Consider the following 17545-nt stretch of genomic DNA (forward strand, 5'->3'; position numbering starts at 1 on the left):
CTGTGATGGTGTTACAAAGGAATGTCAAGAGGTGGTTGTTAGATTCTGTGTGGCTGGAGATGGTTGTTGACTGACACTTGTTTGGCATGAATGCTGCTTGTAGTAAAAATTGAGGTCTGCAGATGCTGGAGATCAGAGCTGAAAATGTGTTGCTGGTTAAAGCACAGCAGGTTAGGCAGCATCCAAGGAACAGGAAATTCGACGTTTCAGGCCAGAGCCCTTCATCAGGAAAGCTTGCCAGACCAAACCTGGATATTACCAAAGTCTTGCTGCATTTAGTTAAGGAATACTTTTGTATCTGAGGAGTGGTGAATGATGCTGAACATTTTACAAACATCAGTGAATGTGCCCACTTTTGACCTTATGATGGATGGACTGTGATTGATGAAGCAGCTTAAGACTGTTAGGCTCAGGACACTACCCTGAGAAACTCCTGCTGAGGTGACTGACTTCCAACAACCAACCCCGTGGTCATGTTCCTTTGTGCCAGGTATGATTACAACCAGCAGAGGGTTTTCCCCTGATTCCCATTAACTGCAGTTTATTTAGAGCTCCTTAATGGCGCACTTAGTTTCTTTTAAGTCCTGATTTAAAAGTTTTGAACTATTCCAAATTATTGTTTGAGCTTGGAGGCATTTCCAGCTGCCTATGTCATTGCTAATATAGTATTGAAAGCCATTTCCTTCTTTATTCACTCAGCATAATCAATCTTAATTTCATCATAGTCTTTATTCTAACTCATTCTTTACCAGGATCTCAACTGTGGGCTTCCTTCTTGTCTTTATTCTTCCAACCATTGGAAGACTATAAAAATCTAACCTTGGAGTCATTTGCACACTGCATTTTGGTTTCCTTTTCCACCATTTGCAATATCTTTCTTCAGTAACATTCTACCTGAGTCTTCAGATGTCTGATCAACAAAACGGACTTTTTTCAATACATATTAAAGTGCCTTTATTTTGCTTCAGTTATAGTGGTACCAGAGAGCTGCTAGTTGTTCTACATTGGGGAACAGGGTCAATTAGTTTTCTTGTCACTCCTTTACCTAACTTTCACTCCAATGACTGAAACAAATGCTCAGATCCAAACCACCAACTGATGCTGACATAGCAGAAAGCCCAGTAAACTACAGTTTGTCACAATTTGCTTTTCCTGATGAAGAGCTTTTGCCTGAAACATTGACTTTCCTGCTCCTCTGATGCTGCCTGATCTGCTGTGCTTTTCCAGCACTACTCTAATCTTTACTCTAATTTCCAGCAGTATATGTGCTTGCCATTAGATTAGGATGAATTGAGGTTGGAAGTGACCAAATAAGCAAATGATGTTTGCAGACACATACGTACATAAAATCACATAAATTTGGAATAAGCTATTTGGCCCCTTAAGCATGCTCCACTCTGCAATAAGGTCATGGTTGATCTGATTATGGCCTCAGCTTCACTTTCCTGTCTACTCCAATCCCTATGATTCAAAAATCTACCCACCTCTGTCATTAAAATGCTTCATAACACCTTCATCTCAGGAGTCAATCATTGAACCTTCTCTGAACTGTTTCTAATGCAGTTACATCTTTCCTTAAATAAGGAAACCAAAACTGTGCATAGTACTCTAGATGTGGTTTCACAAATGCCTTGTAAAACCGTACGAAAATATGCTTACTTTTGTGTTCCTTTCCCCTTGCAACAAACACCAAAACTGCATTTGCCTTCTGAATGCCTGGCTGTAATGGCACACTAACGTTTTGTGATTCATGTACTAGGACACAACTTACTTTCCAACCAGGCACAAGAGAAGGCAAAATCAATCATTGGTTTTTACCATTGCTACTTGTAGGTAGCTGGTTTCCTGAAATTGATGCATCTCACCTGATTTTCCTTTGCGTTGAAGTCAATCAGTCAGGGTTAAAATCGATCTGAAAAGCTGCCACCCTGAAACTGAGTGCATGGGTATTTCTGCTGCTTCCAATCTGGTGGCTTCTGCTGATAAATTCTTATGTGTCCATATTGATTAGATTAGATTACTTACAGTGTGAAAATAAACCCTTCGGCCCAACAAGTCCACACCGACCCGCCACCTACACAGACCCATTCCCCTACATTTATCCCTTCACCTAACACTACGGGCAATTTAGCATGACCAATTCACCTAAACTGCACATTTTTGGACTATGGAAGGAAACCCACAGAGACACAGGGAGAATGTGCAAACTCCACACAGACAGTCGCCTGAGCTGGGAATTGAACCTGGGTCTCTGGTGCTGTGAGACAGCAGTGCTAACCACTGTGCTGCCCACTATTGTGTGGGGATAAGATTGAATTTAGCTCTGATGAATAACCTGTAAACAAACTTCTATCTATTCACGTGGATAGTTGTAGATATATATTCCATTGTCATTCAGTGCCTTAGAAAGAGAAAGAAAAACAAACATTGAGTTTAAGAAGTGACCAGGTTTTCTCCGATTCATTGTCATTGCGAAATGGTCAATAATGTACTAATTATTCCAATAGTATGCCGGCAGCCCTCCCATCTTCCAACATATATTAGCTTCATTCAGAGCTCTGTTGCCCATGTCCTTACTTACATTAAAAACATTCTCCCTTGGGTCTGCTGACTTACATTGTCTGGCAAAGTTTCAACTTTAAATTTCTTGTTTTCTTTCACATTTCTCTCTGGAGTCCCCCCCACCCCCCCGATATGTGTAATTTCCTCTAGCCAGAACTAAAAACCACCTCAATGTTTACAGTTTTCCAGTTCTAACATATTGGGGTTCAGGATTTTCATCACTCAATCACTAATGTTCATGCCTTGACTAGTTCACAAATAGGCCTTCAGGTCTAAAGTTCACCCCTACATCCTCTGCTGCTCTATCACTCCATCTTCCTTTGATATGTCCTTTAAAAACTTTTTATTCAAGCATGTGCTTGTCATCTGTCTTCTGTGGTTTGATGTCAAATGTTGTTTAATAGTGAAGCATGTTGGGATTTTTTTTGGTGTATCAGTGTAAATTGTTTTAATTAGCTGGCTGCTTTAATAATGAATTCTGAGCCCATAAAACCAGGTTCTGGATTTTTAAAGCTTTACAGCAGCCATTTTCTTTCGGTGTCATTGGGTGTATATTACAGAAATAATCGAAGATAAGGAGGTTCTTTCCAATTCTCTTATGCAACTGTAAAGTTCTCTGAAGCTTCAGAATAAGAAATTTGATATGCTTACACAGCTACACTGACTGCAAATCTCCTAAATGTAACAAAATTCTATCAGACCAATATTTTGAAATGCCAGGACCTCAATGTAATATTTCTTGTTTTTAACAATAAGGGCCTATTTAAATTTGGCAACTGCTTATGACTAATAAGGGAGAAGAAAGCTACTAGAAGAAGAGATAAAGATCACACAATCAGAAAAGGTTACTGATCCTAAACACTGGAGGAGGCAAAGAGTCTCCTTTCTTCTTTCCCATTCCCATTTTTGTCACCCATGATTGGCTGGAAAATGATTTCCATTGAGTTTACCAGCAGAATTTTAGAATATTAATTGTCATAATCTGTTGGATTTAATAATAAGCTCTGAACTAGGCATTAATTTTAACAATGTACCTCGTAAATTGATTCCAGTCTATGCTGTGTTCTATTGTATATTTGTGTATTGTCAAAAACTTTCCCTTAAATACTAATTTATGTAATGTAAATAATATGCATATCTTTAAATGTTGTTTTGCACAAATAACTTGTATAATCGTGGTATTTGTAAAGGATAAGTTGATAAGCCAGTACTCCTATAATAACAAAATAATTGTGTTTGTCTTCATTACTCTAATAACTTCAGACAGTGTTCACATAGATTATCATTTTCATAATTAAGGGTTTAAGAAAATTCTACAAGTTCAAATAATGAAGGGTTGAAATGTAAATGATTAAAATTAAATGGCATATAACTATATGTAAAGGTCTGTGTTTGTTGCAGCATTTAATACTTCTCAAATGATTTCGTTTTGTGTATCTGTTGGTAAATACCTGCCAAAGTTGTATGTTTTGTTATTAGCCTTGTCTGGTATTAACTGCATCAGGAACTGATATGACACCATCTGACGATAGAGATCCCCAGTCTTTTGCGACCTTCAGAGAATTGGGTCTGTGCCTAAAACATTCAATGTATTTTTAATGCCATGGGATTGGAGGTTATGCAAAGTACAAGTGTACAAAAAACCTTAACTGTACCACCTTTTCCCTACTGTGTGAATATTGGTGGCCAATTTGACTCTAAAGCAGTCGGACACTGAACACACTTCTACAAAGGCAGTCAGCAGTGGATGTATTGCATGATATTTGTTAACTTGGATGAAAGTTAGTGTGCATATAAAATGCCAAAGTGTCAAACTTCTCTTACTGATGTTATTGAAAGTACATTTATCACCATTTAAATTATTTAAGCGATAAATGCATGTAAAAATTTGCTCCATTCCTCTGCTGCTTGTTTCTTTCAGATCCGGAAACATATTTCTTTAGTGACCTCTCAAACTCAAAGGTCACACAGCTGAAGTCTACAGATGTACATTCAAGTAATTATTTTTTTTACCAATATTGAACTGTTTGTCAATTCATTACATTGGAACAAAGAGAGATTTGAAAGTGAAATGCAACTTCTCTGTATTAATAATCTGAGAGAATGAAAGCTGGACATTGCTGAAAACAACCGAGATGAGTTTATTGCAGTTTCATTATGTCACGATTGTAATTTAGATGGTTTTTACATTATGAAAGTAGTCATTGATCTGACTGAATAACATTCAGTGAGTATGAAAGCTATTTAGGAGCAACTAGTTCCATGTCATCGTGCATCTGACAGAGAATTATTTGGGTCTTGTGTTTAGCCAATAGCAGTAGACTATGTTTGATTTGAGATTACAAGGAGCCTAGCAACATGTCACATCAACAGTGTTGTGTCTCATAAGGGGTTACGTGGAGCCTAGTGACACATCATAGCAACGGATTGTGTCTGGCTCAGGAATACTTAGCGCATAACAACATTCCACAAAAATGGTGTGTCTGACTTGGAGACCCTGGGATCTTAGCAACACATCAGATTAGCAGAGTATGTCTATCTTGAGGATACTTAAAACCTGACAATGTGCCATAACTTTTTTGTGTGTGTTACCACGTCACCTGACAATGTTCTATGTGGGTAGTGCCCCATCTCCACATAAAATGCCCATGTAAAAAAATCATTTTTTAAGAAATAAAAACATTTCAGCAGACCATCCAAGGTACAAGTATTGCCTGACACTTTCAGGGGCTAATTAGAGTACTACATATTTATTCACAGGCTACAGCAAAAGTTTCACTCCTGACCTGACTTCCATTTCCCAACTGTAGCCTTGCCAATCATGGTTTATGAGGCCAACTCCCTGGTCGAGTATTTTGGGTGTTTCCCAGATGGCTGTGCAGTATCCTCGATTATGGTGTTAAATGTACGTTCTGTGAATTCTTTGAAACAACTGGAAGTTTGACGCTTCTGGCATTTTTCAGTCTAAAACTCCAACGGAATTCTTTTGCAGGTTTAGTTTAGATAGAATGGCATGGTTTATGAATGTAGCTTGTACTTGAAACCATTTTCTTGCATGCATACTCTCTTTCCTCTATTATTAACCTGACAAGGAATGTTGTTTGAAGTTGCTAAGTAAACATGCTGAGGCACCATAGAACGTGAATGATGCAGAATGCTTTTTGCGCTGCCTAACTCTCTCTGTCTGCAGTCTCTTCCCTTACCCTCCTCTTCTGTCTTCCCCAAACTCATGCTGCTTTTACACCCCATTCCCCCTCCACATTGCACAGGCTGTCGTTTCATGACCTAGCATTATTAAAATTGCACTTATCGATCATTCTTGCCAGGAATGCCATCGCCTACTACACTAAAGAAGTCAGAGAAGTCTGGTTTCAGCAGTCCCACGCCTTCGCAGACCTCCTCCCCTCGAACGGCATTTACACATCATCATCGGCCTGTGATTACAGCACCCAGAGGTGAGGCACGGCCGCTGAGAGCCCTTCCCTGTAGCTCCTACTAAAGAGTCTAGGGTCTTGGCCAAGTAGCTTGTAGTTCGGTGCCTTGAATTACAGAAAATAAAAGCTATAGGAAAGAATTCCTTGTGTGGATTGGGGGTTATAAAGCTAAGGAGTAGTGTTTTTCAGTCTTGCTGTAGACTAAGAGGGAAAGGACTCACATTGGTGACTTCTTATACGCTTAGAATCAAAGTTCACTGGTCTTGTTAACAGCTGGTTATATCTTATGTTTTCTGTCAATTCAGTGATTTTTTTTAATCAGCTATTTTTATTCAAGCTATATTTAAAAGCCCCTTTCAATGATTTCATTATATGTGCCTATTATAATTTGCTGTGTCTGGTTATTGTAATAATTAATGACACATGTCTCAGCTGGACCATTTTCCCATCTAATCTCCTTTCATCTTGTTACTAAAATTAAGAAGTAACAAAATTGCTCAAGGATAAGTGACTGTCTGCTTTTGACATTATGGAATGCCCAATTATCTTATATGTACAACTTCAGCAATTAATGGTGAATAAATGCACATTTTTCCAGAGTTTGATTGAAAATGAAATCTCTGCCTTTACACAGGATCAAACTCTGCTTTCTGGGTTTCTCAATGTAAGAGTACAGCTGATGCCATATTTTCTGAAAATGCCAGAGAGCATTTTTTGAAGATGATAGAGCAATCAAAGTAGATCACCAAAAGCCATACAAATTGCCTTTCAGTCCTCATTGACATGATGGTGAATAGCTATTTTCACCAGCAGAATGATAGTCTATCTACTGTACCAGTCCTACCAATTTGTTTCAGTGCATGTGCACAAAGCAGGTTGGAATTCGACATAGTTCTCATTTTTAAATACAATGAGGGAAACAGTTAAGTTTCAGTGCCTGCCAGTAAAAAGTGGATGGTGCTGGTTAGTAGAGTCAGTCGTGCCTCCAGGATAAGAGTTCTATTGAACTCTGTTGCCCTCCATTGGCATGTTTCTTGCAAGACCCATTGGTTGGGGTGACCATTATTACCCTCTGCTCCGTGAATTCATTCTTTCAATATAACCACTGTTGTCTTCCAAAGATTATACTTTTAAGATAGAAATGTGTTTGTAATGAGAGCTGTGCCAATAAGGTATTTTGATCCAAGTTTTTAACCCATTGTTCTCCATGCAGTAGCTTCTCATTCATGGATGCACCATATAAAAGCATTGTAAACCAAAGGCCCCTCATGCTCTTATAAGAGAGAAAGGGAAGAAAGGTTGAAGTATCCTCAGACTAACTTATGTATCCTATTTGTGTTGCATCACAAGCAGAGATTTGGAGCAAAAACAAATTAAAATGGGTGGAAAAAAAGGACAAAAAGTCATTGACCAGAATAAAGATATATTCCCACAGGAATGACAGAATGAGAGTCAACACTATCAAACTCACTTAGTGATTTTCTGTAATTCAGTTATCATTGGTTAGGTAAATCATAAGCTATTGTCTATAAAGATCATAATTATCTCTATTAGAGAAAGAGAGGCAGTTGGTTATATAGCGTGAGGGACACATCTCTTCATATTGATGAACAGTCAGATCCCAAGTCTACCTTAGCTGGAATGGGAATTGAACCTGCTCTATGGATAAGATCATAAGACATAGAAGAAGAAGTAGGCCATTCAACGCATTGAGTCTGCTCCACCATTCAATGCGATCATGGCTGAACTGATGGTCCTCAACTCCGCTTCCACACATTTCCCCAAAACATCAGATGATAAGAAATAGGAACAAGAGGAGGCCCTCAGGCATCTTGAGTCTGCTCTGCTATTCAGTAGGATCATGGCTAATTCACCATTTCTCAAGTTCACTTTCCTGCCTTTTCCCTGTAATCATCAATTCAGCCATTGATCAAGAATCTATCCATCTCAGCCCTAAATAGATAGAAGGACTCTCCGCCTACAGCTTTCTATTCCAAACATTTTCAATCCTCAGAAGAAGACATTTCTCCTTATCTCAGTCTTAAATTGGATGTTAATCTGATCTGCCATGTTTGCCATTTAGTCAATTAAGCTGACCAGCCTCTCCAGTTATCATTAGCACAGACTATTTACCCTGACTGACTGAAGTTAAATTTTGGATTAGTGATACTGGAAGAGCACAGCAGTTCAGGCAGCATCTGAGAAGCAGCAAAATCGACGTTTCTGGCAAAAGCCCTTCTTTATTCCTGATGAAGGGCTTTTGCCTGAAACATCGATTTTGTTGCTCCTCACATGCTGCCTGAACTGCTGTGCTCTTCCAGCACCAATAATCCAAAATCTGGTTTCCAGCATCTGCAGTCATTGTTTTTACCTGACTGAAATTAAAGCAAATATGGATGGGAGAGATGACCTTGAAAATCTGAAACCAAAGTGGGTACCATGTATTGAAAGTACAACATCTTGTTAAAAGAAATGCATTTAAATATTGATCTTTGATCTCTCTAATCTTCCCTGAACAACCCCCAAACTCACCACCAGTTTGGAAGCTTTGAAGAGCTCATTATGTTCATGGTCTACTCCCAAGGATCAATCTGTAATCATTCCCTAACAAGAATAGGAAGCTGTAACCTACTGTCTTTAGCTTTACATCCTTTTGTGTAGGCAACCTTCTAACTTTGCTCAATATTCCTCCATAATGATATGACTGAACTTGAAAGCTCCTGAACATATAGAAATTTGAAATTGTTAATGCTTTATGACATTACCCAGATACTATGTAGACATAACGTTTAGTCTTGACTATTAATCCCTTCATATAACTAAATTGACCTTTGACTTGAACAAATCGTTGTGAAGTATCCGATTCATTTACACATCATGCAATTACATTATCCATCCAGAAGATTAAAAACTGATATTCTATTATCAGTGAAGTGAACATAACTGGATATTTCTTCAAAGGGACAACATAATCAGCATGGGCCAAATGGCCTCTTTCTCTGCCTTATGCATCTAAAGCAGGAAACTAATAATGCATTTCAATCTGTGGACGAGAACAAAAAGGCAATCAATGCCAAGAGTTAAAGCAGATTTAACGATGTAACAAGGGACTTTCGCTATCAAGGTCAACAGTTGTATTAATTTCCTGAAAGTCTTGTCATATCTTCAAGCAGAGCAAATTTTGATTAGTATTGGATATATTAATTGTGGAAATAAATGAGCTTATTGTAATATTGAAGAAAACACCTCTATAAGAGGATTTTTTAAGGTATCATTATTAGTCTTAACTAAGCATTCACTTTCTTGTCTCTGAATTGGGGGACTGATTCCTGAATGTGAATGCACAATCTAAGTTGCAAATTACATGCAGTAATAAGAGAATATAGCATTAGTGCAGGGTCTGTCTTCGCGATTAGGTGTTCAACCACGGTAAAAACAAAGTGCTAGAGAAATGTTACAAGTGTGTCAGCAACCAAAGGCAATCGTTAATATTATGAATCCAATTCGGAACTGAAGAGAGATGTGGAAAAACAATGAGATTTACAGTCTCGAAAATAGTGGGTGAAACAGGTGAAGCAGAAGGGAAGACAGGGGAAAGGTTAGAGGATGAGGGAAATTAGCAATCACAGGTGCCACAGAACAAAAGGCAAAGGGAGTGGTAATGGTTGTAGAGAAGTTGGATATGTCCGGAGTGGGTATTAGTGACAGTGTGTAGGTTAATTCTGCTTGAAACAAAACCAATAAAACCAAGATATGAAGCATTAGGAAAGGATGGGGTGCAGAGAAGACAGGGGAAGCAAAATCAAAGCCAGAATTCATGGTCTGAGGTTGTTGAACTCTATGTCAAGTTCACAAGGCTGTAAAGTACATTTAAGGAAAATGAGATACTGTTCTCCAGCTTATGCTGGGCTTAGATGCTCAGAGCAACATGATGTATTGACATGGCAAACAAATGAAACATCAGGTCATGCTTGTGGACTGAGCAGGGATGTTCTAGCAGTATCCATTTTTCATTTGATCTCATCACTATAAAACAGACTTCATTGTGAGCAGTGAATAAGGGAGACTAGATTGGGAAGAGGTACATGTAAATCCTGCTTCACCTGAGAGGAATCTTTGGGGCTTTGAACAGGGAGGAGGGTAAATGGCAAATGTTGTACTCCCTACAATTGCATGGGATGTGCCATGGGAGGAAGATGGTGTTGGCGATGATAGAGGAATGGCCCAGGTAGACACAGAGGGAATAATCCTTTTGGAATGCTAACAGGGGAGGGGAAGATGTATTTGGTGATGGCATTATGTTAGAGTGATGGAAATCCCAGGGACTGATCCTTTTAAATATAGAGAATGGTGGAGCAGGAAACAATTACAAGGGATCTCTATCCCAGTTCTGGGATGGAAAGAAAATGATGAGGGAAGAAGTGCAGGAAATACATTGGACGTGGTTGAGAGTCCTGCCCCCTGTGGTGGGGAAATCTTCAATTGAGGTAAAAGGATATGTTGTAGCACCCTAGTGGAAGGTAGCAAAATCAGAACAAATGTGACAAAGTTGGAAAAAGTGAAAGAATGAAATGAAGTCTTTACAAGAAGCAGGATGTGAGGAAATGAAGTCAAGGAAACTGTGGGAGACAGTGGGTTTCCAAGGGATATTGGTAAATAGCCTATCCTTGGAAGAGATGGACAAAGTCAGGGATTGGCCAGCTAAAATGAAAGAAGGGTGTAAGTTGTAAGCAAAATTTATTCACTTTTCCAGTTTCGGAGATGAGGCAGAAGCTGCACCAATATGGTCGTTCATGTTCCGGGTAAAAGAGTTATGGAAGGTGTGCTGCATAAAATCCCACAAAAATAATTAGGATACCATGCAGGTATCCATAGCCCCACATTTTATTCGAGAATGGAGAGTCAGTTTAAGGAAAAATTATTCAATGGGAAATCAAGCTCAGCCAGGGATGGAAAGGTGGTAGTAGAGGCCTCCAGACAAGGAAGAAACAGAGAGTCCTCAGGCAATTTGGTGTTGGAGTTGTAGTGGGATTTGACATCCATATGGAAGGGAAGGCCGGAAAACGGAAATTGTTGAAATTCTGTTCAGCATTGGAAGAATTGTGAATGTAGTTGGGAAGAGGCTAGACAAGGGCAATATACATGGTGTCAAAATTGGGAGAAATAAGCACAGCAGGAAGAAACCAGTTGAAGTGATGAGTCTGTCAGGGCAGTCCTGTCTGCTGATTTTGGGAAGAAGATAGAAGCAGCTATGAACTGGTAAGCTGTAGAGAAAAGATCTCCAAAGGAGATGAAGTCAGTGACAGTCCCGAAACAATGGTTTGATTAGTGGCTTCATGGTTAGGGGTAGATCGAATGGAGTTTACAAGAGTTGGCGCCCAGCCTCTGCTAAGTAGAAGTCAGCACACTCGGCATCAACAATAGCACTATCCTTCAGGTGCTGCCATTTTGCTGAATATTTCCAGCATTTGTCATTTTTATTTCAGAATTCCAGCATCCACAGTATTTTGTTTTTGTTTTAATGTTAAACAGATTTCCTGTTTGCCCAGTATTTCAAGGAGAGCAAAAGCCTCAACCAATGCCCCCAAAAAGTATCTGGTCAATTGGCCAACATCACTATATGTGAATCTACTCCTGCAACTTCTTACATCTTAGCAATGATTACCCTTCAAAAGAATGTTCCTAGCAAAGCAAAATCTGAAAGAACTGCAGATGCTGAAAAACAGAAACTGAAATTGCTGGAAAGGCTTAGCAGGTCTGGCAGCACCTGTGGAGAGAAATCAGAGTTAAAATTGCATGACCCTTCTTCAGAATTGGTAAAGTAGTGTTTTGGGATACCCTCTGGAAGGATGAAATGCACTTTTATAAATGCACATTTGTTCTTAAAGCTGGTGGGATACCAGGTTTTTATTTCTGTTTGGTAGCTGGAAGAATTCTAATCTGTGCATATCTTAACCAATTGGCATTCTTGTTTTAACAGCTGTTTTTTTTTATATATTAATGGCCTTCAAATTGTCATTTAACAGACATTGCAGTATTCTGGTTCTACAACCAAGGCACAGTGTGCCTTATTTATGTATTGAGAATCAATGTTTAAATGAAATATTTCAGTTGGGGTTTAGATTAGACTAGATTACTTACAGTGTGGAAACAGGCCCTTCGGCCCAACAAGTCCACACCGACCCGCCGAAGCGCAACCCACCCATACCCCTACCCCTAACACTATGGGCAATTTAGCATGGCCAATTCACCTGACCCGCACATCTTTGGACTGTTGGAAGAAACCGGAGCACCCGGAGGAAACCCACGCAGACACGGGGAGAATGTGCAAACTCCACACAGTCAGTTGCCTGAGGTGGGAATTGAACCCAGGTCTCTGGCGCTGTGAGGCAGCAGTGCTAACCACTGTGCCACCGTGCGGCCCTTCCTCATCTTAATGCCATTTCACAGCTATTGACCAGCAAGGGAACAGTATGAGATGCTTGAAAGAAAATTAATCTAATATAAACAACTTCAAAAAATCCTGTCTGAAAAAATCTAGAGTAGATTTTGCATATGTTTAGGTGTCAAGGTCTATAAACGTAGTTATTCATCTGAACCTAAAAACAAACCTTTATAAACAGATCATTAGTCATAGCCTCTTAATCAATTAGTTCTGCAACTGTCGTAACAAATAACAGGTCCTAAGTAGTCTCTAAGCACTTCAATCCATGAACAGTTTATCTCCCTCTCTTGCCAACTTTCTGGATTCTGCAACATTCTTGAATTGCAAAATATTTACATGTTCTTTGATCCACGTTTAAAATTATGTACTTTGGCATAACTTTGCTTTTTTATAGCAATTATCCACTATTGGGAGTTATTGGTGGCATTTTTATGTACTGTCCCTTTTGGAGGCTGTGAAGTTAAATGTTTTTTTTCGCTGTAATGATTTGGGACATCCATTTGAATAATATTTGGGGAAATGTGTGACTGAAAGTCAGATAAAGTTTATTTTATTTCCTCATTGACTGATTTTAAAAACTACTGGGACAAAACACCATTTCACCATATTTCTTTTATGAGGAATGGAGAAGGAGAAAAGAAACGTTACCAAAGAGGAGGTATTGCTCATTTTTTGTTTTTCAAGCTGCAGTTAACTGCAAAAGTCCTCCTGACAGCCATGATTATAATTGTCTAGTTTCTATTAGTAATGAAATTGAGATGCTACTATAATTTGGACATCTGAATCATGATGAGAAGGACTCACAGGTAGTTCTTCTTTAACACAACGATTGCGTTGTTGTACAATACCGTGTTATAGAAAATTTGTGCCTTAAAGTATTGGCGATGTAATCACGTTACAGTCAACACATATTTAAAAGTTCGTGCTTTAGAATCAATGCCCCCAATCAATCACATTATGGCAAAATCACGTTAACAAAATGCACGTTATAGCAGACTGGCCTGTAATTACAAGAGAAGGATTTGCTAAAGATATTGATCTCCTAGATAGTCTTCTTAATGTTTATCCCTTTCCACCTTCCCTTTTCATTTTTGTTGCTACAAGTGAAGTTTAGCTGAACTTATTTTACTTAATCCTCACTGGGAAGTAGAAACTCTTATTCTGATGGAGTAAAATACGTTGTTGATAACTGTAGTCCCAAATTAAATCCTTTCGGGCCCAAATAAATAATGTTCAGCACAGATGAGCACTGAATAGGCTGATGTGAGAAACAAAACATCAGATTTCAGTGGTATGCTGATAATGTCAGGGTTAAATCACATTGATTTGGCAGAATTTTACCGTCCATCCACGGTCATTGTATGACTGAACATTAGATATGGTAAATTTCTCAATACCCAGTTGAAGTCCCTCACTTCAACAAATATAAAAAACCTGTTTAAAAATAAGTATAGATTTACGGTCAATTGCTCACTTTGTTCTCCAGCACTTATGCACACCAATGCATACAATTCGCAAATAGATATTCAATCTTTTAACATTTGCAGCTTCAGGAAGAATTTAAAGTTTTGGTGAAGAGGGTATTATACTGAATATTCTCAAGTCTGTCACATACAAACAATTTATACAGGAAATTGTTTAATGATTGGAATACTTCCATCTATATGCTTATCCAGACATGCTTGATTGAGGTAATAGTCACTAAGTAGCAAGACTAGTTTTACAAAAAAAATTAGCATCCTTGAGTGGTTGTCTGACCACTGATGCTGACTGCAGTATTCTCACTGATCGATGTTGACTAAATTGGGACAATCCAAGGATCAAATTTGGAACTTTCCTGAACTGTGTGCCTCTGTAGCTTAGTACTGACTGCTTGGAAAAACAGACCTATTTTTTCAATACTTGTATACTTGTTACGTTGTATGTATTTTAATGACTCTTCCAAAAATCTCAAATTATTTAAGGGAAAAGAAAACTAAAACTGAAAACCATCTTTTCTCTTTTGGCGTATTAGATTTCTCATATATGGTGTGTCCAAGTTTACCAGGAACAATGGGACTGATAATTGAAAAAGAATTGTCTGTTTTAACACTCCTGACTGGTGGCTTGAAAATATTCAGCACAAGTGTAGAAGTAAATGGCTCTTGTTAATTGTTGACTGATTTTAAACTGGTATCTCTCAACCTTTCTCACATAGTTCAAATGAGAAGTGAGGTAATTAAACTGAGAATAGTTACAGAATCTTCCAGGCTTGAAATACTTTGAAGAGAATGTGGAATCGGGGAATGGCCTCGTCTCATATTAGCATGGTGCTACAAATAGACCATGACCTTTTAACTCTGGCAGCAATGTTATAGCTTGCATGCTTTGTGAGAGTAGATCTCCTGATCACAAACATAAACAAACAGGCAAATGTTCATGTGGGTATGCTATAGATTTGTATTTACTTTTTATGTTAATGAAACCTAAAAAAGTATTGAATGTACTGTTAAACATTGAGCATTTATCTCATAAAAGTGTACACCTTTTCTGACTTTCAGTATCTGACTTTCAGTGAAACTGCACATTACTTAGAAAAAGATTTTTGACAGTTTTTAGTCATACTGAATAGCTTGAATCCCTTTGACAGAAAGCAGTGTTTATTTGGTATTTTACGTTTCTATGAAAATGGTATTCAAAATGGGAGCTGTGAGGAGGCCTCCTGTCCCCAGTTCTCGGCCTTCTGTGCAGAAGTGCACATTATTTGCAAGTTAGCTTGTAAATCAGTGGTACATACTTCTCAGACTTCAGTATGGAATGAGGGGAGGGAAGGCAAGATGCAGGGTATTATTTAAGGTGTTCTATACATATACATATGCTCTCAAACAAGCAAAAAAAAGTTTGTAATTAATGACTAACAAAATCTCTATAAAGATTACTTTTGGAATTAGTTCTGATTTTTCATTTTTTTTTAAAAAAACCTTTACCTGATTGATTCTCCTCGTCCACCTGGTTTACAGATGAGAGGGCAGATGTGCATTTTCATTTGCAAATGTCTACTTTGGCATAACTCCATTCCCCTACAGGGAGATGTTGCCGTTTCTGTTTAATGTAACCCTAGTCAGCACACTTTTAATCAAGAACTGAACAGAGATCAAACATCTTTCCCTTCCACACTATGGTACAGAAGAATATTAGTGCTGTATCACATCACCACTGGCTATATAATCAGATCAGTTTAATTCTGCTTAATGAAAGCTGCAATTTTAACATTTTTTCAATGGTCGCTTTAGCACCATGGCAGCTGATATTTTGATTATCATTAGGAGTGCTGAGTGTTATAGAAGAAATAGGCCGTTTTGCCCATCAAGTACATGTCAATGCTTTGCTCCCCAGGTGAGCTGTCCAATATAATTCCACTGTGACCAAATTGTGTTTTTTTATTAGATTATTGATTTCAATTTATTATTACCAGAAACAGCAGAGACAAGGTTAATTGTTGTTTATGTGGGCTGTTAGTGAGATGTGCAGAGGTCCACAGTTTCATTTGAAAAAATGAAAAGCTGCTTTATATGTGTGGCCACGTCGGTTTGGGTCAGACAAAAGGTGGTTTCAGTATGCTGATATCAATTGGGCTGGACCTATTTATAGAATGTTTGACGGATGGTTGGGCATGAATTATGTTTCAAGTATCGAGCATTCTTGTAATTGTCAAGGAATGGCTAATCATTTAATTTAATTAGGGAAATGCAGTTTGTGAATGAGCTTTGTGTGGAATCAGCCTTAAAGGAAGTAGAATGATATCTCTGTGAGTAAGTTTACCTCAACTAGTCAATGGTCTGAAACCAGCAGAGAGATTACACTGAATTACTTTAGGCTTGTGCCAGTATTTCAGCAAAAAAAACAAGAACAAAGTATATTTATGCTCTCTTCATCGTAGAAAAATACCAAGAGGAAATTGACAGACAAAGGAGGATAGTGAATGCCAAGAGGAGATTATTAGAAGACTAAAACGTTATCAAGAAAGGTTTTGTTAAGGCTATCACTAAAGAGGTGTTGGATTCAAGCAGGGGATTCCAGATGGTGGGCCCTAATTAACTGAATGTCGATCTTCTAATGTTGGAGTGAAGAGAACCAGGGATGCATAGGAGGCTGCAGTCAAAAATTAGAAGGAATTTGTAGACAGCAGGATTGTAGAATAGAAGGAAGGTATAAGAAGAGAGCCTGAGACCGTGAAAGGAATTTAAACACAAACCAAATTATTTGGTGATCTTGATGTGGACTATGTTTTGGGCAGCAGAGATTTGGATGAACAGATGTCTTCGAGAGTGGAGTACCGGAAGTCAACCAAGAGGGCAGCAAGCTGAGGTCATAAAGGCATTGGTGATTTGAGTCGCACCTGGGCTAAGATGTGGTCAGAAAGAAGTAATGTCACTGAGGATGATGTGTTGGACAGCATGTAGACAAATAAAACCAGCTCATGCTAAAGGGAAACTGAAGTTGTGGTGAATCCGTTTGACCACACCAGCAGCAATTTTGCAAGTTCTTGCATGTCTGTGAGACAACCTAATGAGAAGAAGATTTTATGGTGAATAATCACATGTTTTTATACAAAATGCAGTTAATTTTAATTTTAGCTGTCATTTATTGCCTGACTCTCAGCTGCCTGAGATTATATTTATTCTATACACCTACAGAAGAGGAGGAGAATCTGATGCTACATTCTTGTCTGCATTGAATATCCAGGATTCCAGTTTCACTTTGTGGGTTTTGCCATCATGAATATTGGGCAGATAAAGGCATGTTTCATATTGTAGGAGACATGAGATCTGCATATAGGAGTGGTTGATTATGTTAAACCACAATCAAACATCTCGTGTAAATTCCAATAATAAGTTGCATTTTTTTCCTGCTCACTCAGCTCATCATCTATTTAATATTATTCTTCAGCTATCTTTGTATTTTCTTTCCTTCCAAATAATTTTTTATGCTGTGCCTCAGCATTAAGTTTTGCTAGAAAAGTCTATCTTCATCCTTTCTGTGTTTAGGATTTTTTTTCCAACTTGCCCTTTTAATTCTTTTCAAGTTTATCTAAGATTTATCCTGTGTTGTTACCAACACTTTT

The 17545-nt window shown here is 38.3% G+C and overlaps 1 protein-coding gene across 7 annotated transcripts in view; it reads left to right on the forward strand.

Annotated features, from left to right (window-relative positions):
- nfia (nuclear factor I/A) overlaps positions 1-17545 on the forward strand; it is a 506523-nt gene that overhangs the window by 378238 nt on the left and 110740 nt on the right. For 3 of the 7 annotated variants that reach the window (XM_060830426.1, XM_060830425.1, XM_060830427.1), the window contains 2 exons: positions 4484-4558; positions 5889-6017. The exons of 1 other annotated variant lie outside the window; for it this stretch is intronic. In XM_060830426.1, coding sequence (XP_060686409.1) covers positions 4484-4558; positions 5889-6017 — 204 coding nt within the window. The remainder of the gene's footprint in view (positions 1-4483; positions 4559-5888; positions 6018-17545) is intronic. 3 more of the 7 variants (XM_060830431.1, XM_060830428.1, XM_060830429.1) reach the window with 2 other exon arrangements.

The sequence above is a fragment of the Hemiscyllium ocellatum genome, chromosome 9, assembly GCF_020745735.1.
Source record: "Hemiscyllium ocellatum isolate sHemOce1 chromosome 9, sHemOce1.pat.X.cur, whole genome shotgun sequence".
NCBI classification, from domain to species: Eukaryota; Metazoa; Chordata; class Chondrichthyes; order Orectolobiformes; family Hemiscylliidae; genus Hemiscyllium; species Hemiscyllium ocellatum.